This window comes from Lolium rigidum, chromosome 6, assembly GCF_022539505.1.
Source record: "Lolium rigidum isolate FL_2022 chromosome 6, APGP_CSIRO_Lrig_0.1, whole genome shotgun sequence".
Lineage (NCBI taxonomy): Eukaryota > Viridiplantae > Streptophyta > Magnoliopsida > Poales > Poaceae > Lolium > Lolium rigidum.
In genome coordinates this window covers 54,998,675-55,022,265 of record NC_061513.1, presented here as the reverse complement: position 1 = coordinate 55,022,265, position 23,591 = coordinate 54,998,675, and the positions used below count along the sequence as shown (strand labels likewise).

At 44.4% G+C, this 23,591-nt stretch overlaps 3 protein-coding genes across 3 annotated transcripts; 1 reads left to right on the top strand and 2 right to left on the bottom strand.

Annotated features, from left to right (window-relative positions):
- Positions 1-212: 212 nt before the first annotated feature.
- Positions 213-9,588, bottom strand: LOC124662625 (ubinuclein-1-like). Its single transcript, XM_047200437.1, has 14 exons — positions 9,277-9,588; positions 8,848-8,934; positions 8,680-8,772; positions 8,036-8,112; positions 7,206-7,450; positions 6,913-7,079; positions 6,709-6,802; positions 6,505-6,617; positions 6,163-6,249; positions 4,761-4,883; positions 4,505-4,639; positions 4,099-4,146; positions 3,435-3,536; positions 213-968 (listed from the first exon to the last, which is right to left on the bottom strand). The coding sequence occupies exons 1-14, from the start codon at positions 9,586-9,588 to the stop codon at positions 552-554; spliced, it is 2,100 nt and encodes a 699-aa protein (XP_047056393.1). The 3' UTR covers positions 213-551.
- Positions 9,589-16,985: 7,397 nt separating this feature from the next.
- Positions 16,986-19,322, top strand: LOC124660926 (MADS-box transcription factor 2-like). Its single transcript, XM_047198775.1, has 7 exons — positions 16,986-17,173; positions 17,643-17,709; positions 18,192-18,253; positions 18,336-18,435; positions 18,528-18,557; positions 18,663-18,707; positions 19,185-19,322. The coding sequence occupies exons 1-7, from the start codon at positions 16,986-16,988 to the stop codon at positions 19,320-19,322; spliced, it is 630 nt and encodes a 209-aa protein (XP_047054731.1).
- A 316-nt stretch (positions 19,323-19,638) lies between these two features.
- Positions 19,639-21,805, bottom strand: LOC124660925 (probable receptor-like protein kinase At1g11050). Its single transcript, XM_047198774.1, has one exon. It carries the CDS (start codon positions 21,739-21,741, stop codon positions 19,837-19,839), a length of 1,905 nt encoding a protein of 634 aa, XP_047054730.1. The 5' UTR covers positions 21,742-21,805; the 3' UTR covers positions 19,639-19,836.
- Positions 21,806-23,591: the final 1,786 nt, after the last annotated feature.

The following is a 23,591-nucleotide window of genomic DNA, read 5'->3' as shown; positions in this document are numbered from 1 at the left end:
TTGCGTCAACATAGACGGAAGTATCAACATGCGTTAGTTACATAACAATAATTTGTTTTGATTATTGTATCATAGAGTCTGGAGAATGCGAAAGAGGATGCATGCCTTTAACTGGGACGGTACAACAATTTCCCAGGTACCTGTTGTTACCTCCCCATGCTTGTAGTCTGGAACCACTCGTTCAGCAGTCTGGCTAGTGGCTACACTAGGTATTCCACCTGAACGAAACAGCTCACATTTGCTCTAAAGTTTGCCCACCGGATTGGATTTCAAATCCTTCCCCAGTAAACCCCTCAGTGACTTAACACTGTTCACAAGTGTGTGCTCAGACAAGGGTAATTTTACCACATACCCAGTCTGATTATACTTCTGAATGATAACAGACAAAACCCATGCTTTACAGGTTGTAGCCAATATAAAAGGGATGGAACGAACTGTGTAAACCATGAGAGATTACAAAATGACATGCTCTCTACAAAAATATCTTGTTGCACCACCCCCACAAGAACCTATAGGGAGAAATAAATTTGTCTGTTTTTACACCAAGATAATTAGATTTGTTGTTGATCATAGAATGGGAGACCAAGCACAGTGGATATGGTAATAGTGTTTGCCTCATCTGAATGCTTCGTCGCCTTTTGCTTCTCACTACCATGCTGAGAGGGAACCTTCATTGGGTTAGCTTGTCTATCTACAAGATCATATTCTGGCTTCCTCTTTTTCTTCTTCATCTCGCCAACCCTTTTGCTGCTGTCATCAGGGACTGCGCCTCCGCTTGCTTCCCGAGCCCTTTCAAGACTTCTCGATGCCTGGTTCTGTCCATAGTCAGTCACAGGGTATGATGGGTTCGTAATGGATGGATGTGCGACTTGCAGGGCCATTGCTCTTTGCGTTACAACAGGGTAGCTATCTGGCAGTTTCTCTGCCACTGCTAGCCTTTTCCTCTTCAATGTCTCCTCGTTGCGAACCTGGTTTAATTGAAAACAGCAACATAAATTAGCAGGCTACATCGTGTGTATTTTACTTTATTTTGAAGAGTAATAAGAAATGAGGCTAGCTAAAACACACAAATGTGTTTGCCAGCAAAAGAGAAATTAATAATTCCAATATGACAACTCACAAGATAGAAGGTTCCGTACAATCATTGGATGCATAGTGTGTGTTTGGTTTGTGCCCAATATTGCCCTACCAAAAAATTTGCTAGCCAATATTTTGGTTGTGCCATTCCTTGCCCACAAGTTGGCCAACACTCGCTAAGAAAATGAACTAGAGTTGGTAGTGGAGCATTGGCAAGCCAAAAAGTTGCAACTATCCAAACAAGAACCAATATTTTTTTCATTACCAAAAAATTGGTAGGGTATCCTTTGGTAGCAATCCAAACACACTCATACAACCCATAGACGCTCATCATCATGCTGCATCTGATTTAACTTTTAATTCTAACCATGTATATCCATTATATTATTCAAGTAGTAGAAAAGAAATGGTGGAAGTTAATCAAGTCAAAGCAGCACACAGAAATAGGCTCAAATCAATCAGGATGCAACTATGTGTAAGCAACATGCAGTAAATTATGTGATGACTTACACACGCACACGGACATGTCTTAGTTCAATTAGTATTTTTGTTCAGAATAGTTCCAAGGAACGTTTCCGAACATTTCCAAAGCTTTTGGGAAGCTATATCTATGATCAGTCAACGCTGACAGGTTAATACGGTAATCCATCTGTGATATATTTTATCACAGATAGGTTCAGCCTCCTGTTCGTGATAAGTTGATCTGTAACACTGGATACAATAGCTAAGCATGGAGGTCGAGCAATTGCTTACCCAGTTTGAGGGTGCGCTATTCCCAAAATAGTACTCCCTCCACTCCCTCCATTCCTAAAAACAAGACCTGAAACTTCTCTAAAAATACCATAAAACATCCATCTTCTAAACTGAGATATACCATGAGACCTGGAATATGATTCGTGATCTCGCAACGAATCTCTTGACCTAAAAAAAAGTGTCCTTTCTCGATACATAACATTGTATAAGTCAACTCAAGTCGCTTCTTCAACTCCGGGAATCCAGTAAGGTATAATATTATTAAATTTAAGAAAACTACACTTTAGTATGGAAACTACTCTAAAACTACCATAAAACAGAGCACACCCCTGTTTCCCCCTCTAATATTCCAAATATAACACTCCACGCCGCACTCACTCTTTTAATGATACGCCAGCCTTAATTGCATTCTGAACCGCTCACCTTGTCTCACCATTATACCCACATGCATGCATGGAGATAGTAATCGCCAGCGCCAATCCATGTAGAGCTAACTTTGCTCCGATTGGCAATGCTTGCTAGAATGGCTAATGCTTGCACATGCACAGCGCGGCACAGGAATAATGGTATTTGTGGAAGTGTTAATAACTTCTCAACGTGAGATTTATTTACCAGAGACAAGAGGGTCCATATCTGGTAAGTGCACAGCTGCCTTGCTCTTTGCAAAAAAATCATAAACTGTTTTTAGGAATGGGGGGAGTAGTTTAAAGGTTCACATGCGATAACATAATTTATTGTGTCTAGGAACATAATTCACACAAACGTTTTCTTAAGATAATACACAAGCATCAACATCTAGAGCAAGCTATAATTCAAATTGGTGCTAAGACAAAACTTAAGTCGACACAAGACCCAAACAGCTTGATTGCTCGATATCACAGCTGCTAGAAGAAACATAGCATAGAAATCTCATCTCCGGTATGTGTATATTGTCAGCACCGTGCCACAAGCAAATGCCGGTTATGCGACAGCATAGCCATGTACCATGTTGAGTGCAATTAATTTCTGGGACTACTGTGAGAAGAGAGAGTACAAATTATTAGTGTCCACGTGTGATTGAGTTGGCACAATTTACTTGCTTGCCTGTAGGGGATAAAAGAAACCAAGAACATAGGGTTGGCGAAAACAATATTGACGGTACGAAAAAGGATAGAGTAAACGGTTATTTCATCTCAAGCTGGACTCAACTCTATGTAAATTCTTCAGACTAAGTGGATACGTTGCACAGTATAGAGACCCTTATACCTTATACTATAATTGCAGAAGATATTTCATAAGTTTATATGAAAGTAACATGTCTAGTACCTATTAATTCATTGTACGAATACTCGAAGAGTAATTTTAGTTTCCAACAGATCTCATCAATAAGTCAAATTTAATACAGTGTGGCATTAAATAAAATTCAGAAATATACTACTCCCTCCAATCCATATTAATTGTCTCTACTATGGATATATCTAGAAGTAAAATGTGCCCAGATACATCTATATTAGCGACACTTAATATGAATCGGAGGAAGTATGTTCATTTCAAATTATTTATAATGTAGAAAGTATACAAAATTATATAGACCCCGCTAGTTTAAAGTAAATACTAATGATTACCTTCTGTTGGTTGTGTAATTTTATCTTTCGCTCCTTCGATCTAGATATGGCATCTTTGATTCCAAATTTATCCATGCAACCTTGGGGCCATAGCTCTGCAAGCTAGTGCCAAGAAAAAATGAAATTGTATAAGCATACTGAAGGTAAATGAAGGTGTGCATGAGATACAGTGGGCACCCGCTAGAATAATAGCGCCATCAGAAGCGGAACCTCACTCTGCTACTCAAAACACACCACAATAACTGGAAGACCACTTAGCAACTGACGTTGCCAAAATACACATAAATATTGGAATTGTATACACCTGAAAACTGCCTATTCTTAAAAGCCTTTACATGCATTATTTGACATATTTGAATTAATGTAAGACCATAACATCCTGCAATGCAAATTGAGACAGCAAGCAGAGGGGGGTATTACACATTTAGTCATTTTGAGATGCCTAAATTGAACTTATTAGCTGCATTAAATATAAAAGTAACTTGGCCTTGCTCTTCCCAAATGAAAGCACTAGAAGAAAATTCACAATTTCTGATAAGCAGTGACAAAAATTTAGGAGGACTGGCTTTGAAATATAGTGAAAAACGAAAGGTCAGGGCCAATATCGCCATAGTACATACAAATGAAGAACACAATAAATGGTTCAGGGGCTCAGAGCTAATACCTCTACATATAGTTTCCTACTTTGAGGACCCTTGTCTTCCTCCATACCCTGACAAACACACGGGCAGACATTCATCAACAAAACCAAACAAAGATAAAGGAAGCTAGGATCTCACTGAAGTTGCTTTTGTTTAAAGCAACTGTTTTACGTGTTTCGCTATTAAAATGGTACAGAGTAAACAAAATCAATCATATCCATATTATCATAATAATAATTATCATCATTATAAAACTAATTTACTCATATATTTACTTTAAATAGCATCCAAATAATAAACCTAATAAGCTCTAATAAGGTTAGCTACAGTAATAAACCCCACAGGCATCCTTGTAAAAAAGCAAAATATAATTGTCAAGAGTGCAATTTGTTCAAACACCAAAACAATAATATGATTACAGATTTATACCTCAACGTACAGATCATAAAGATCACACATCCTGTCCTCCAATGCACTATCCATTGCAAACTTTCCTTTTAAATCTCTTCCTTCTTCAGGAACAGCCTGAAAATCGTCAGCTGAACCATCCTGTTGTTCATTGACCTGGTAACACATAAGTAAAAGAACATCTTCTACATCAAAAGTAACAAACATGAATGCAAACATCAATAAGATAGCGGAAGCCTCATACTTACTACACAATGATGTATGTTTAGTTGTTTACCTTGGCCTTGGCAACAACATGTTCTTTGACCATTTCACTGATCTCCATTTTAACACGCTGCAACATATCAGTCTTTTCTTGTGTAGCAGAGAGTCCTGATTCTACCAGGTCTTTCATGTTTCTCTGTCCCCAAGTAACATGAGTCAGAGACGGGAACAAGCAAGGCACAAAGGGTGGTAATGCCATGGGCATGTAGTTTGATTGAGTCATTTGATCACTCTACAAGATCAGTGCACGTGCACCACAGTATACCAACATAAGCATGATCTATAAACTACAGAGTAATGGAAAATAAGATATTCCTGCTAGCAACATCTCAGTTTTTTATACTGCAGATGCATCCAGACAGTAGATTTATTATTTATACTAGTGGTAGTTGTAGTGTTCAAAAGGATCTTCTGCACTAAGACGTGGTTCATTTCTCTGATTACCACAAACTTCCACAAGGTTAAATAAATATTTAAGGCAAACATAGCAAGGATTCCTTGCAACTGTGCTTGAAAATGCTATTTCCAATCTTAATCATACTCTAATGTTGTGAGAAATGTCAAACTGAAATGTACTACCACATTTAATTGGCAATTACTGCCTCTAAAATACATGATATTTTAAATTGTATTAAGTAAAAAAAGTTTGTAACTCTAAATACTAAAGACTAATACATACAAAACTATTTACATTGATCATGTGAAATGAACAATAGATCCCTAATGACAAGCACTATCATAACATAATATCTTATAAAGTTTTTTCATTTATTACATTATGAGTTTGTGACAGTGTTCAAAACAACATACTCCTTCCGTTCCGGTGAAAAAGGCATATATTTCTTGGCGCATCGATTAGGGAGAGATTTGCAGTCAAATACTTTCCAAACTTGCCCCTAGAAAATCTCTCCGTACCCTTAAATCTCTCTCTAATTTGTTGCGCTAAATCTCTTCGATTATCGCTACCTACCTCGCTTGCATGCACTCCATAAAGATCATCCCGCGTGCATGGGAAGCCCACCCAATCAGCAACATTCTTTAGGGGGGTGCGTTAATTATCTGCTGGGAATAAGAAGGAAGGAGGTGCTGCTAGGTTTTAACTACACGAGCGCTTTTGGAAGAAGAGGGCAACGGTGGAGGGGTAGTATTGGAACCACTGATAATAAACTGTATCTGCACCCTGTTTTGTTGTGAAAAAACGAAAAAAAAAATTACGCCTTATCTAAGGGAACGGAGGGCATACAATTTAGTTTCTGGACAAAGCAACATATTCACCCCCAACGATCCATAATAAGTGTCGGTGATTTAGTACAACCTTTCTACTAAATCACCGACACTTATTATGGATCGGAGGGAGTACCTAAAATTCATGTGCCAAGGACATGCTTGTTTACTTCCATCAAACCACAACTCACCTTCAATGTCCTACGCTGCACAAGGTGTCCAACTATGCCCATGAGGCGATTCATCAACTCCTGTTCTTGTATCTTTCCATGATTTGTCTGCAAATTGATAGTGTTACAAAAAAAAAAGTGTGTGCTTGTATGTGTCTTCTGTTCATAAACATTATTTTTCTAAGATATATTAGATTGGAAGTTTCCTGAACGTCACTAGTCAAATCTCAAGAACAAACATATACATAAGTAATCACATGGAACACAGACATTCATAATTTCAGATGAACTTAAATCACAAGTAAAATTTCAGATGAACTTGAATCACAAGTAAATATTGTGGACTGTGGTGCTACTACATACCGATAGTCTTGCAACCTTGGCAAGCTTTGCCTTTACTTCTGGAGGCAACCGTCGTTTAATTGATGCCTGACCATTTGGGTCAACCTCGTTACTATCGATAGCTGGCGGCCTATCTGCAAGGAAAATTTCAAGTATCTGAATTTACTTCCAGCGCTAATCCACAACCTACCGAGATACTCAAGGGGAATGTGATATAATACTAACATTGAGCAACAAACTTCTCGAAATCCCGAATGGCTCGCTCAAGCCTGGTGCCTTTAGGTTTGGTACCTGCACTCTCTCTGCCAGTGATGGGGTGCTGAAAAATCAAAAAAAAAAGTTAGTTAGCATGGAAGCATGCCTCGGTTTGATGGCTATTTTATTATGCAAATGTGTTCGCTAGTATGGGAAACGGGATAAAAATCTTACCATTGCTTGTGTAGGACAAGAAGTACCAGGCAGTGTGATGCCAGAAAAGTCACTTGTTCCGTGTTTCTCTTTGTGATATATTTTGTTGGCCAGATCTTGATTTTCGCCACTATAAGTCTTTTCTTGTTGAAAGTCAAGTTGTGTTGAAAGACCTTTATCCCTGTATGCTGAAGCATAGTCATATGTCTCACTGGTTCTTGATTTATTAACAAAATCAGTAGGCTGGAATGCTGCAGCTTTATGCTTTTTTATGTCTTTTAGCTCTTTTGAAGGGGAATATGACATATCCTTACCAGATATCTTTGTACGTTTTGCAGCATCAACACCTGTGGCAAAATCAGTCGATCTCTTTTTTGAGACTCCGGTTCCACTGGTAGCTAATTTTTTCCCAGCATGTGCAGGACTGGTAGCTTTCCCAGGCATGTTGCTGATGTTAAAATAATCACCTGCAGCACCCTGATTAATTTCAATATGATCACCTGATGGGTCTTTGCTTCTCCTTTTCTTTGGCGCGACATCTGTCGATGTTCCAGATTCACTGCAAAAGAAGGTTGATGTATCATCCATGCTAGCATACATGTAATTCATGGGCATACGTAAAACTGTGTTGCTGCCAACTTGATCTGTTGATTCGATCAAATTGGCACAGCATCTATATAAAAAATTGCGACATGTTATTTTCATTGTGCTTTCATCAGTTGCGTGTGTTGTTCCATGATTTAATTAGGGTAATAACCGGCACAATCATGCTTTGCTTCCAGTTTGATCAGTAGATTCGTTTATTATAAGCTTGTCGTTACCTGCCACAGTTGTGGCATGCCGTGTTTTTAATTCAGACAGCAAAAATTGTACAGTTTATGAAAAAAGAAAAAATGTAGACACAAGTGATTCGCAGCCATGGTATCTGTGATAAAATCAATCAGTATACTAAATGGACATGGTCTACTAGACTCGATGGTGAAAGGTCATTGCAATCAAATTGGGTGACCCCTGTGCCATCAGTAAGGCCATACTAAATAAAAAACCAAAGATCCATTATGTCTGGATGTAATCTACCAGCATTAACAGAATAAGTAATAGCAGGAATTTTCTATTAAATCCAAAGAATTTTGAGGAACCTTACATCTGTTCCAATGTCCCTTTGTTAACAAAAAATCCACTGTGCTTAGTCTTCAAATTATCGACTTCAAAATATTCATCCTGCAAAGATAAGAAACATGAAAGCAATCAGCAAGCAGCAAAAAAAAAAAATCTCAGTGCATATAATGAAATAGCAACGCAAGCAAAAAATGTTTTATTATGACACCTTAAAGGATAAATTCTGCAAGTTCCGTGTAAGTAATTAGACACGTGTTTTCTTAATATGTTGTGAATATTAGCTCAATCGTTTCCAGAGATACATTATGTACCTACACTATACAAAGAATGAACTATTACTGTAACGTTGAAGGGGTCATGCCACAATGTCATATGAAACTAATAAAACATAAATTTTCATCCTAGCACTAAACCAAGAGTTCAGGCAGATAGAACAGATAGCAAAACCTGAGTGCACAATGACAATAGAGATATGGTGAGCGTCAACAGTAAACAAAAAGAGTTGTTACATTAGCAATATTGTATCATACAGTCTGCAAAAATACACATCAAGTCAAACGGTAGAAGTTTACTAGTCGGGTGCGCATCTATGACATCAGACAAGATTCAGAAGCAACATGACGTTGTTCTCACACATAATACAGGACTAAGAAGAATTGAACAACCAACCAATTCAGCATCATCAATAAAAGAATCATCAGTGTCATATTGATCATCATCGGGTACATCGTCAAGATCTTCTTCATCGCTGCTATGTTTACCCTAGCAATTCAGATACAAAGTCAGAACTCCGTGAATGGCGAATATGGAGTCAGCTAATGCTAATCCATTTGTTACCATGTAAAGGCGCTCGATTTTCTCAATGACTGCATTAAACCGATTTGGCTGTGCTGGGTCCTCCGGGTTGTTTTCTGCAGCGGGTGCCTGATTCGAACAAATACAAATCAGTCTGGCGTAATATACATACAGCGCTTCTCAACAGTCCGGCGTACGCCGTGCGTAAGCAAAATGCTTGATGAAGAGCAGCATCTGAGGGATGATAAGGTCATGTCATAAATAACTAGCGTGAATTGCAGAGACAGCATGAAACGCCACTGAAGTATGGCACAGATTGCTTCTAGGTCAGAAGATCAGACATTAAGGCCTGGACGGATCGCTCTAGTTGCGATTTCGCATCTACTCGCAAAGCAAACCTGAGCGGCACAAACTATGAAGTACTCAAATCAATCGACGGACAACGACATCATCGGCGAGAGTACTGCTTACCACACCAGGCGGGGCTAGTTGCGCAGCGACTGCAGGCTCTGCCGCTACCACCGCTAGCGGCTGCGGCTGCGACGTGGGCGCCGCTTGTACAGCCTCCTTCTGCAACTTCTTCCAGGACACGATGGTGGTCTCCCCGGGCCGGAGCTCCACGGAGAACAACTGCCTGCGGGACGCCGCCGCGGGTTCCGGAGCCGCCGCCGCCGCTCTCACGACCGCGGGGGCGGGCACCTGCTGCGGCGCGGGGGGCGGGGACGGGACCACGGCGGCGGCGGCGGCGGAGGAGGAGGAGGGGATAGCCACGGGGTCTTCCATGGCGACGCGGGGAGGAGGGAGGGAGGATCGGGGAGGTCAGAGACGCAGCATCAGATCGAGGAGCGGCGGTTAGGGTTTTGGAGGGCTGGGTTACGGATTGAGAGAAGGAGAGCGCCCACGGTTTTTGGCTGGGGAGGAGTGGGGAGCCGGGAAGGCCGTCGGATTTGATCGGGGAGGGCGCGGAACGGGAATGCGGGGCGGAGGGGCGGGGCGGGGCGGCGGGATGGAATTGGTAACCGTCGAGCTCGCCGCCGTTGGCTCGTGGTGTCGCCGCCGTTTAGCTTTGCTTGTTTCCTTGTTTGGAGCAGCGGCGTGGGCTTTGGAGTTTGGACCTGTCGCTGACTTGGGTGGGGTGACGAGGGTATCCTCGGTCCACAGGTGCTTTCGCTCTATTCAAAGTTTTATGGGCCCATATCCGGTTTAGGTCTAAACATGGGCCTATGAGCACTTTATGTCATAAATAGAGCCATTCACCAAAAGGGCATTATGCTCAAAAAAAAAAACCAAAAGGGCATGGGTAAGATGTTAGAGCGTTTGCCTTGAAGCAGTTAAAGAATTTAAGCTTCATCTGAAATGGAAAAAAGAATTGTTCTTTCCTAAAAAAAGGAAAAGCATAAAGTATTCTATGATACTATATGCGGATGACACATGGTTGACAGAATATTCCTAAAAGAGTCGTTAAAAGAAAGTTTTAAGGAGCTCTGTCTCAAAGCCTTGAGCTACGCGGAGAGAGCGGCACCGCTCTCGCTCCCGGACCCAGCTTTGAGAGTCGCACACGCTTCTTCGGGGCCTCTCCTCTTCTCCTCCGGCGGCTTTGCTGCTGCCGGCCGGAGTGGGGATGGGGGAGGCTGTCGGCCTGTACATAGTAGGGATAGGAATCTCGGTTGTATGCTGGTAGTTGGGAGTAGAGCACCTGCATCTTCTGGTCAGATCTGGTGCGTGTTGCTGCGGTTCTGCATCTCCACCGTGCTCCGATGGCTGGTGCTTGTGAGGGGCTGGGCCAAAGCGGACATCTCCGTCAATAAGACCATGGTTTGTGCCAGCTGCCTCTTCTTTTGTGTTGCCGTGGAGGCAAGGGGGAGGAGAAGGGTAGCGTGGCTGCGCGTCGATCTGGAGGTGGCCGGGGATTCGATACTGCTCTGGTGTGGGTGCGCGACATCAGGCAGTGGTCAATGAGAAGCTCTGTGCTGCTTCCTTGGTGGAAGGAGATGGAGCTGTCTTTAGGGGCCGATCCCTTTATCAAGCGTTGTTGTGTTGCATTCAAAGCACATCTTCCTGTTCTCTGGTCGGCCATGGTGGCGGGAGGAGAAGGGGAGGTGTAGAAAGATGCGGCACAGGTTCGGTGGTACTTCGTCGACGAGCTCAAACACGCGGGCGGCATCCTCGCCTCCGCGATTTTTGGCCGGCATGACGGCCTCTGTTCAACCTCCGACATGGAGGCCTTTCACTGCATCTGCTGCTGGAGCTCGGCGTTTCTTCGCCGCCAAGTGGTTCGTCCCCGACAGCTTGCAGATGCCCAGTGGCGGCGGTTCTTCGCCGGAAGAGGGCACTCGAGCAACCTTCCCTTGTTCCTCGGCGGCGACGCCTTGAGGACACCGGCGACCTGTGGCGGAGGCACTCGAGGACTCGATTGCTTTTTTACCTTTAGTTTTGGGGTGTTTTATGTAAATGAGAAGGCCTTATCTTCAAATATTAGGTTCTTTAGAGCGAGTATTGTTAGGGGCCTGCTTGCAATTTGTACCTGCCACATGTTTACTGAATGAAGTTCCTCCGGGGTCTTCTAGACCCTTCCTTTGTTCAAAAAAAAAAGTTTTAACACGAAAGGCTTAGACAAAGCAGATACCTATATGGCACTAAAATTTATGAAGATAGATAAAGGCGCTTATCCAAAGCTTCTGCTTGGACCGGCCCTCAAAGGATGGCTTAAGATGGACTAATTCAAAAAGGGATGGCTTCCAACACTACAACAAAGCACCCAGCCCTAGCGGTTTTAAATGTCGAGGCGCACAAGTAATCGATGTGCTCGTCCAGAACTGGCAAATAAAAGCCGCATGGATAACTGCATCGGGGATAGTGCAGATGTGCGCTTTTTTCTCGTGGGGCAATACCGATACACCGTGTGCTCTTGTACGCAACGTCTAGAGGAAAACACCTTGGTACATGAGTAAGCGGTGCAATTACGATTGTGATACAGATAAGTGCGACGCATAATTATGCCATCTTTGGTACAGTAGATGTTTTAGGCACCTAAACTAATCACAACCAATAATTTATAATGACCTATCTCTTCATTCATATAGCAATTTAATTTCATTAAGATATAAAATTCCATTAGGGTTACACTATTTTACACTACAACCACTTTACATTGGTGAAAATCCCATGCACAACTCAAAAATAAAATAAATCCCATAAAGATACATGGAGAAATCTACGATAACGTCTATAGCCATCCTAGATTTCTCCATTTATAAAAGGATAAGAAGATGCCCCCTCGTCACCGAAGAACGTTAAGGGACAGGTGGATGAGTGGTGGGAGAAACACCTACATATGCATGTGATGTTGGGCGACTCCGACGACCCGTCAAACGATTCGGGGCTCACTAAGGCTCTCCGCGTGTGGGTGGACATTTTTCTACCGGCGACGGATGAGCATGCCCAGTCATGGTCGATGCAGGAGACACGCAACACCATGAAACTCGACACTCACATTGTCGCGGGGCAATGACACTGCGGCGGACGCCAACGACCTCCTATTGTCCTTTTGGAATGATGATGACGGTGACGACAAATACATGATGCTCTACAACGCCTTCGACGAGTGTCCCTACATTAGAGTTTCTTAAAATCGTTCAATTTTGTAAGATACCCTAAAAATGAATGAAATTTGCCAAGTTGATGTCAATTTGAAAAATTTAAATTTGGGAGTCAATTGTTTTTGGGGCGTCTATGTGGGAAAACACCCCCAAATGGGTGGCTGATGTCTACAGGTGCTTCTATTCTTGTAGACAGTGTTGGGCCTCCAAGAGCAGAGGTTTGTAAAACAGCAGCAAGTTTCCCTTAAGTGAATCACCCAAGGTTTATCGAACTCGGGGAGGTAGAGGTCAAAGATAGTCCTCTCAAACAACCCTGCAATTAAGATACAAGAAGTCTCTTGTGTCCCCAACACACCTAATACACTTGTCAGATGTATAGGCGCACTAGTTCGGCGAAAAGATAGTAAAACACAGGTAGTATAGATGAATATGAGTGGTAATAACAATCTGAAATAAATATGACAGCGAGTAAACATGCAGTAGAACAGTAAGTAAGCGGTGTTTGCAGTATTGGAAACAAGGCCTAGGGATCATACTTTCACTAGTGGACACTCTCAACATTGATCACATAATAAATTAATAACTTCTCCTCACTTGTGCTACATACACTCTTTTGTTGGATGACAAACACCATTCATTGTGTAGGGCTACAAGAGCTCCCTCAAGCCGGAGTTAACATGCGCCACAACATTCAGCATTCATATTTAAGTAACCTTAGAGCATAATAGATCTTTGCAAAATAGCCCGAGTACTAACATAGCATACACACTGTCACCATTACACTATGAAGGGGGGACTAGATCACATCAATACTATCATAGTAATAATTAACTCCATAACCTACAAGAGATTATGATCATAACCTACGTCAAGAACTACACGATGCACACACTGTCACCATTACACCATGAAGGAGGAATAGACTACTTTAATAACATCACATGAGTAGCACATAGACTAATAGTGATACAAAGCTCATCATATGGATCTCAATCATGCAAAGCAATTCATGAGATCATTGTATTGGGGTACATGAGAGAGAGATTAACCACATAGCTACCGGTAGAGCCCTCGGCCTCGGGGAGAACTACTCCTCCTCGTCATGGGAGACGGCGATGGCGATGAAGATGGCGGTGGTGTTGATGGAGATGGCTCCGGGGCAATTCCCCGTCCGGCGGCGTGCCGGAACGGGAGACTTCTGTCCCCCGAATCTTGGCTTCGCGATGGCGGCGGCTCTGGAACTTTTCTCGTATCGTGGCTTATCTTTTTAGGGTTTTCGAGGCGGAGAGATTATATAGGCGAAGAGGCGGCCTCGGGGGAGCCCTGGTGGGGCCACACCATAGCCTGGCGCCCCCCCCCCTCTGGCCGCGTGATACGTCTCCGACGTATCGATAATTTCTTATGTTCCATGCCACATTATTGATGATATCTACATGTTTTATGCACACTTTATGTCATATTCGTGCATTTTCTGGAACTAACCTATTAACAAGATGCCGAAGTGCCGGTTCCTGTTTACTGCTGTTTTTGGTTTCGAAATCCTAGTAACGAAATATTCTCGGAATTGGACGAAATCAACGCCCGGGTTCCTATTTTGCCCGGAAGCATCCGGAACACCCGAGAGCCGCCGGAGGGGGCCCTGTGGGCCCGGATGATAGGGTGGCGCGGCTCGGGCCCCGGCCGCGCCGGCCTATGGTGTGGTCGCCCCTTCGACCCTCCGAGGCTGCCCTTTCGCCTATATAAAGCCCCCGCATCGAAAACCCTTACGGAGGAAGCCACGGTACGCGAAACCTTCCGGAGCCGCCGCCATCGCGAAGCCAAGATGCGGGGGACAGGAGTCTCGTTCCGGCACCTCGCCGGACGGGGAAGTGCCTCCGGAAGGCTTCTCCATCGACACCGCCTGCCATCTCCACCGCCATCTTCATCACCGCTGCTTGCTCCCATGAGGAGGGAGTAGTTCTCCATCGAGGCTCGGGGCTGTATCCGGTAGCTATGTGGTTCATCTCTCTCCTATGTACTTCAATACAATAATCTCATGAGCTGCCTTACATGATTGAGATTCATATGATGATGCTTGTAATCTAGATGTCATTATGCTAGTCAAGTGAGTTTTACTTATGTGATCTCCGGAGACTCCTTGTCCCACGTGTGTAAAGGTGACGAGTGTGTGCACCGTGTGGGTCTCTTAGGCTATATTTCACGAGAATACTTATTCACTCGTTATGAATGGCATAGTGAAGTGCTTATTTATATCTCTTTATGATTGCAATGTGTTTTGTATCACAATTTATCTATGTGCTACTCTAGTGATGTTATTAAAGTAGTTTTATTCCTCCTACACGGTGTAATGGTGACGAGTGTGTGCACTCGTGTTAGTACTTGGTTTATGCTATGATCATGATCTCTTGTAGATTGCGAAGTTAACTATTGCTATGATAGTATTGATGTGTATTATTCCTTCTACATAAGCATGAAGGTGACAGTGTGCATGCTATGTCAGTACTTGGTTTAGTCGTTTCGATCTTTCATGCACTGTAAGGTTATTTAAATATGAACATTGAATTGTGGAGCTTGTTAACTCCGGCATTGAGGGTTCGTGTAATCCTACGCAATGTGTTCATCATCCAACAAGAGAGTGTAGAGTATGCATTTATCTATTCTGTTATGTGATCAAAGTTGAGAGTGTCCACTAGTGAAAGTCTAATCCCTAGGCCTTGTCCCTAAATATCTGCTATCGTTGCTTGTTACTTGTTTTCTTGCGTTACTCTGCTGAGTTACTACTTGCTTGTTTACTTCTGCAATATTACTACCATTAACTGCATGCCGATAAGCTATTTTACGGCGCCGTACTACTCGCTCATATTCATTCATACCACTTGTATTTCACTATCTCTTCGCTGAACTAGTACACCTATTAGGTGTGTTGGGGACACAAGAGACTTCTTGCTTTGTGGTTGCAGGGTTGCATGAGAGGGATATCTTTGACCTCTTCCTCCCTGAGTTCGATAAACCTTGGGTAATCCACTTAAGGGAAACTTGCTGCTGTTCTACAAACCTCTGCTCTTGGAGGCCCAACACTGTCTACAAGAATAGAAGCACCCGTAGACATCACCGCGCCGCCATGTGGGGTGGGGCCCCCAGGGCACCCCTCTGGCGCCTCTCTGGCTCTCTGAAACCTTCTGGAGAAAATAAGGTCCTGGGCGTTGATTTCGTCTGATTCCGAGAATATTTCCTTTGTAGGATTTCTGGAACCAAAAACAGCAGAAAACAGGAACTGGCACTTCGGCATCTTGTTAATAGGTTAGTTCCGGAAAATGCATCAAAACGATATAAAGTGTGAACAAAACATGTAAGTATTGTCAAAAAACAAGCATGGAACATAAGAAATTATAGATACGTTGGAGACGTATCAGTGGCATCGTGTGATGATGGCTTGTCTGATTTTGTTCCCATACACCCATTTGGCGGCACCAGTGGAGATTCTTTATGACCATCGTTGCGGTCGAGGTGTATTATGCCTCCAAACCTCTAAAATGGAGATTAGCTATGTTTCGTCTCCATGAGTCTGATTATCTCTAATATGAGCTCCACTACTTATGCATTTGCATTATGATAGTCACCATGCTTGAAATTATATACCTTGCTATCACATAGTTGCTTATATCTTCCTTGTCAAAAGTTGTTAGTGAACTTATTTAGGTTGTGTACTTGATAATTTAAATGATAGTTTTATTCCACATTTATTCAAGCAAAATTATAATTGTTTTAAATCGTCTATTCATCCCCTCTAGACAAGATCTATGTCCTTCCACAATGTCATTTGTAAATAACTGCAATTGTTATCCTCCCATGATGCACGAGTGTGTTGACTTTTGTCTTGAAGTTTTGTTGTGGTGGATCAGATTTGTTGTGACCCATTGGGATTTGCTACATATGCATATTTTGCTGCTGCATATGTGTTTCAGAAATGTTGCAATGTTTTTGTGTAGTTCTGTGGAATAAAATGCTTCAATGATGCTATAATGGAACAAAATATTTGCTACACTAGTAAAAGTATGCTGCAATGACTGGATGGACAAGGTTTCACGTTTTAATGACATCCGACGGTGGAGGCGGGGGACCGAACCGAAGACGCTGAGCGCCATCATTGAACTCACTAAGCTTAAAGATGACGAAATACATGTATGTAGCTAGGAACAGGACATCTACAGTCTTCAGGCTATCAACAGCATATACATATACATAGACGAGACGTGACAAAATGTACGGAACCTAGAAAAATGACCACTAATCAAATCAGGACCTTCAAGCAAATCATCGAAATCGGGTATCGGGGCAAGCAAACTAGCCGACGGAAGCGACGCCAAGCAAAAGCAGACAGAGCACTTGCCGTTTCCGGCTCCCAGCTCTGAACCAACCCGAAAGCCCCCTCATCACCATTCCTCTTCCTCCCATGGCCGCCTCCTTTACTCCTCCCCCACCCCCACCGCCTTCCCCCAGCCACATTACGCCCACACCAGCCTCCAGAACGCCGGAACAAACGAGCCGTTCCTGGCGTCGCCGGAGGAAGAAGGAGCGGGGATGGGGCGCGGGAAGATCGAGATCAAGAGGATCGAGAACCAGAGCAACCGCCAGGTGACCTTCTCCAAGCGCAAGAACGGGATCCTCAAGAAGGCGAAGGAGATCAGCGTGCTCTGCGACGCCGAGGTCGGCGTCGTCGTCTTCTCCAGCGCCGGCAAGCTCTACGACTTCTGCTCCCCAAAGACATCGTGCGTGCTCTAGCTCACTCTTCTCTCGGTTCTCTTTGTCAGTGCTTGTGCTTTATTTTCGAGGTGGCTTTTCTTTTACTACAAAAAAGAGGGGTTGCTTGTTTTATCCGAAATTCTCGATGGATTGGACGTTCTGTGGGCAAATATGCAACGTATGGCTGTTTTATCAGTAAAGGAGGATAAACTTTAGTCACTGCAATTAGGTAAAATCTGCTACTCGTACCAACAACTTACCATGAACGGGATTGGGTAGGTGTAGATGTTTTCTGCTTGATTGATTTCTTGTACTATGTTAAAGGTAAACTTAATTTGGTAGGACTGTAGGAGTAAACTACTGATACGTCCCTTTTCATAGACAAGATGGGAATTTGGAATCTACAAAAAATATCTACTTTTCCGTTCAAGTGGCATGTTGAGCAACCTTTACCCCTGTATTGAATTATTGATGCATCATTTTGGTGAGACATAGGCTATCAAGAATCTTGGAGAAGTACCAGACCAACTCCGGGAGGATACTGTGGGATGAGAAACACAAGGTAATTCCTGATTTCCAAAACAGATCAATAAATGCCTTTGTAGAATTGCTTTTCTAGAGATAGAATACCACATTTTCTTAAAGCCCGGCTGAAAAGCCTTTTCAGGAAAAAAAAAAGAAGAGTGAATGCTTTTCGAGAGAAAGAATACCGCATTTTCTTTGTTGAGCCAGTTGAGTAGAATGACTTATATTCCAAAGAAATAAAAGTGTAGAATGGCTTATCACTAATGGAAAAGGTTTTTCTTCTTGGCCGATATTTCCCGAATCTCGCCGGTGACCGGTTTTCTCTGTATCCTCCGTATGAGTAAATACCGGCCTCAAATTTGAAGAATTTTGATAAATTATGAAGAATTTTTTAAAAAAAAAAATCTCGGACGGTATTTGGACCGATATTTCCGGTAACAGGTAATACTGTTGACCACCGATATTTATTCTAGAATGAGAAAAAACCCACTGCTGATGGACACACATTCAACGTTTCAGAGCCTCAGTGCAGAGATTGATCGAATCAAGAAAGAAAATGATAACATGCAGATCGAGCTCAGGTAATTTCTTGAACAGACCGTTTCTTTTTCCTTGGGTATTTTGTCTACTGAGATTCTAGTCACCCATTATGATGGTATACAGGCACTTGAAAGGCGAAGATCTGAACTCACTGCAACCCAAAGAGCTGATCATGATTGAGGAAGCACTTGATAATGGACTGACAAGCCTGCATGAAAAACAGGTAATATAATTGTTCGACTTGTTGGTTGACACTACCATTATCACTATTGAAATGTTTTTGGTTTCTGATCTTGCTTTGTTCTGTTTGTGCAGATGGAGCACTACGACAGGCTCATGAAAACTGTACGGCCTTGCTTTGGAGACATGATTGCATGTCGTGTATTGTTGTTGATCATAATGCAGTTCTTCTAAGCTTTCTTCTCACCCACTGTTCTTGGTCAATTGCAGGGTAAGATGCTAGAAGATGAGAACAAGTTGCTGGCATTTAAACTGGTAAGTGACCTTCCAGAATGGCTCACTCGTAGAACTTATTGTTGAATAAGCTGTGTCTGTTTTCGTTCAAGTTCTTGTAAGCTAAAAACTATTGGCACACTGTTTCAATGTTGATTTTTGTTCGTTATGTGCATTCTATTTTTTTATTAGGAGCAGGACAAAATTCCTAATTGAGCGCATACACAAGAATCCTTCCACCACTAGCAAATGTTGAAAATCATACAGTAATATCACCTGATTAAACATTCAGTCATAGAGGGTTTTCCAACACCTGAATTTTTCATTGAAAGGAGGCCAAAACGCCCAGATTACAGCATAGACCAGGAGGGTGAGGCCGTTAGAGAGAGGAGCTACAGGGTTACAACATTATGCATAAGCATTTTGAAAACGCTATATCTACACTGGCTGTCACCGAAGGAACTTAGAAGGCTGAAGGCTTACCTAACATACACTCTGTTTTTTGTTCATTCTCTCCAGCATCAGCAAGATATCGCGCTGAACGGGAACATGAGGGAGCTTGAGCTTGGTTACAATCCGGACAGGGACTTTGCAGCCCAGATGCCCATCACCTTCCGCGTGCAGCCTAGCCACCCCAACCTGCAGGAGAACAGCTAGGCCGTAATCTCCACTCCCATTCCATCAAATGATCTTATCCACCACTGGCATGTATATGCACCATGCATTTTGCCAATTGCATCTCTTTTTTTTGTGTCTGTTTGGATAAACAACTGGACATATTATATCTGAAGTCGCTTGATGTGTCGATATAGTCGGGCTTTAGAACACTATTGTGGTTGCCGGTCTGCCCTCATTGTAAGATAGCAACAACTCTGGAAGTTTGTGTAGTACCAGTAACTTGCTACTGTATCTGTATGTTTGTGTAATCGCCACAATTGCCAGATGCTGAATAGTTTGTACCTTGTGCAAGAAAAAAAAGTCTCTTAGAGCTTTATTTGACGTGAACTTCAGTTCATTCAGCATCTCAGCACAAGACAGTGTGCACACTCAATTTACATCAAGAAAAAAGTGATACAAACTCTGAACTTCAGTCAGCCAGCGGTTGCAGAGTATAACTGCTGCAGTATACGCTTCCAATTTCAAACCAAACATCGCTGCATGCATCGATCCATCACCTGAGCATGTCGCCAAAATCGACGAATGGACCACTCAGCACCGAAGATGCACTGAAGTTGCCGTCAGCTTCGTCGAACGGGATCCTCTGGCCGTATGGCTGAGGCCGGTCCGGCAACTCCGGCACGTCCAAGTCCCCCTCAAGCATCCTCAGCGCCTCCGGCATGGTGGGGCGGCACGCCACCGTGACGTGCGCGCACAGGATCCCCACGAGCACGAACCTCTCCATGTCCACCACGCTCATCCCCTCGCGCTCGCGCAGCAGCGCTTCGGCGAGCACCTCCCTGGTGCTCCCGGCCCTGACGAGCGCCCACGCCCAGTCGGTGACCAGCACCATCCCGGACGGGTCCGCGAGGTCCAGCGCGCGCCGGCCGCTCATCACCTCCAGCACCACCACGCCGAAGCTGTACACGTCGCTCTTCTCGGTGAGCTGCCCGTACAGCGCGTACTCCGGCGAGAGGTAGCCGTGCGTGCCGGCCACGCGCGTCGTCAGGTGCGACTGCCCTTCCCGGCTCCGCCGCGCCAGCCCGAAGTCCGCCAGGCGCGCTCGCATGTCCTCGTCCAGGAGTATGTTGGTCGCCTTGATGTCCCGGTGGTAGATCCCCGGCTTGACGCCGTAGTGCATGTACTCCAGCCCCCTCGCCACGTCCATGATCACGCTACGCCGCCGCGCCCACGCCATCACCGCCCCGTCGAAGATGTAGCGATCGAGCGAGCCGTTGGGCATGTAGTCGTACACGAGGAGCATCTGCTTGCTGCCATGGTCGTCCGCGTCCTCGGCGTCGGTGATGCAGCACCCGCGCAGCGGCACCAGGTTCCGGTGACGGAAGTGGCTGATGATCTCCACCTCGTTTGCAAACTCGTCGTCGCCGCCGTCCACGTCCGGGTCGAGCATCTTCTTAACAGCCACCACCGACCCGTCCGCGAGCACGCCGCGGTACACGACGCCGAACCCGCCGCGGCCGATGATGTTCCGCTCCGCGAACCCGCCAGTCGCCTTCGCCAGCTCACCGATCTCGAACAGCACCGAGCCGGTGTTGGGTCGCTGGCGCGACGGCCGCCGCTCCACGGACAAACCACGGCCGGTCTTGATGGCGCCGTCATGCCGCTTCGTCCAAACAAGTAGCGCTACGAGGAGCGCGATGAGGAGGACGGAAGCGATCGGGACAACTGTTGCTACCGCGATATTGGTGTGGTTACTAGAGCTGGGGGTAGAGGAAGATGTGGGGTGTGTAGTGGAGAGAGCGAGGCCGAAGGCGCACGCGGCGGTGGCAGGGGAGGCAGGCCCGGCAGTGTTGGAGACGCCGGCGGCGTAGATTACGGTGAGGTAGAAGCAATTGAGGGAGTCGGAGCTGTTTCCGGCCGCGGCGGTGAGTCGAGCCGAGGCGCGGATGCCGGCGGCGAGGCAGCTGGAGCAGAGGGACATCGCGGCGAGGTCGGAGCCGCAGGAGGAGTTAAGGTTCCCGACAGTCGCGTCGCCTACGGCGGCGACATACTGTGAAGCGGTGGTGACGCCGGCGCAGAAGGACGGGGATATGGCGAACTGGGATGGGACCGGGAAGCAGGTTGGCGCGAGGGTTGGCGGGAGCGAGAGCGGCGGCGAGGCGAGCTCGTCGGAGAAGGCGCGGATGCAGGCTGCGGAGGCCGTCGCAGACGGGAGGCGGAAGCGGCCGGTGGCGCGGAGGCGCGCGGCGATGCCGATACCCAGCACGGAGAGGAGCGTCGTGCAGCAGGTAGTGACGTTGGCCACCGGCGGCGCGCACGGCGCGCGGTCCCACGGGAACGTCCGCACGTAGCCCAGGTCCAGCGGGCACGCCGCCGTTGAGTTACCGCTCCCTGCTGCGGCTTGCAGGATCGGTACGGCGACGAGGAGGAGTCGGATAAGCCCCGCGACGATCGCCATTAGTTTCGGCGGACGAGCGAGCGAGAGAGCGCGAGGAAACAAACAAAAGGTGAACTGAAACCAACTGATCGAGTCTGGCAAGCGACGCCATTGGGTTTGGACTTTGGAGTCTATGGCTCGTGGGGGTAGCCTGACAGCTCGGCGTTTTTCTCAAACATAAAAGACACCTCGGCATGGGTCCCATTTGGCACTGACCGAAGCTGGAGATAAGGATCTATTGCTCATTATCGCAGATTTTGCTAAAATCTTGATTAAATCTACGAACAAGGTTAGAGGTTGTAGTTTACTATGTGTTGTGTGGGAACTTATAGTAGTGGTGGACAATTTAAGTTATCTGGCGTTAAAAATGGTCATGGTAATATCTTGATCCGTACGAACATGAAAATAGATAAGAAGTAAGCCTAGCTCACTTAGTTAGGGAAGTGGATGTACAACCCAGCCACCGAGGTTCAAGTCCCCAGGGACGCGAATTTGGGTTCTTATAATTTGAAAACAAAATAGACGTGGTAAATATCTGAATCCGATAAATAATACACAAAAAATATGGCACTTCCTTCGATTTATATTACTTATCACTAATATGGATGTATCTAAAACTAAAATGTGTTTAGATACATCTATATTGGCGACAATTAATATGGAGCAGAGAGTGTATTGGATTTTGAACAAAATATGGATATGGAAATGGCTATATTCTATCCGAATAAAATTATGTTAGATTATATTAGTAGTTCTAAAGTATTCAACCAAAAATACTGACAAAGTATTCAATATATAATTTTTATGATTGAACCTAAAACAAATTGTGTATTCCTCTGTCTATAAAATTATAAATAGATGTCTGATCTGTCCAAATCTGGATGTATCTAGACACTAAATATCGTCTAGATACATCTAGACTAAGACAAATCTCATACGCCTATTTATGGACATAGGTAGTATTATCACTGTCTAGTTGACTCACTATAAAATAAGCATTCTATTATTCATTATTCTATCCATTACGAATTAAGAAAATATCCACTCTCCATTCATATTCGACATCCGTATTCACATTCATATCTGTTTTGAAAATATAAAAATGGATATGAAAAGAACATTCTACAGTTGACTCACTATAAGATACACAGCATATTACTCCATATCCTCCGAATTGAGAAAACATCCACTTCTCATTCCTATTCGACATCGGTATTTATTTTGAAAAATATAAAATAGATATGAAAAGAGCATTATCTAATCCGCATGCAATCCGTTTCCACTCATGTGATGCACGGGAGGTTTTGCATATAGTACAGTGCTCAGTGCCGAAGCTAGCTAGTCGCAGGTATCTTTGGTCAACTCTGTGTGGTGTAGGCACTGTTTCTCTCACAGGCCAGCTATAGTAGCAACCAATGGCTAATGTTGTTTTCACGTCGTGTTCTAGCCTAAAGACTAAAGAGGTTTAGACTAATACGGTAACCTGTGTATGTCCCGAGTCCCATCAGGTACCGTACTGGTAGCAGCAGGTCGTCGCTGATGGTAAGAATCATGAGAGAGTTGGTTCCATGTGGCTAACAAGATGCACTTTTCTCACGGGGTTAGACACCTTTGCAGCGAGAAATTTGATGTATCTGATGATAACGATGCTTGATCAGGAAATGTACGAGTAGCTGATAGTTTATCGTGTCTGGTTATCATGCCATTTGGTTGCCGATCTACAGTTACCATTGCTGCTTGAGTGCTGGGTATGTTTTGTGAGGGAGTGCTGCTCCCGAAAGAAAATGATAGTTTTGTCAGAGAAAAAATAGCAGCAGCATTTCTGACGACGCGCATGAAAGTCCGGAGGCTCTGTGCAGGATTCCAGAACT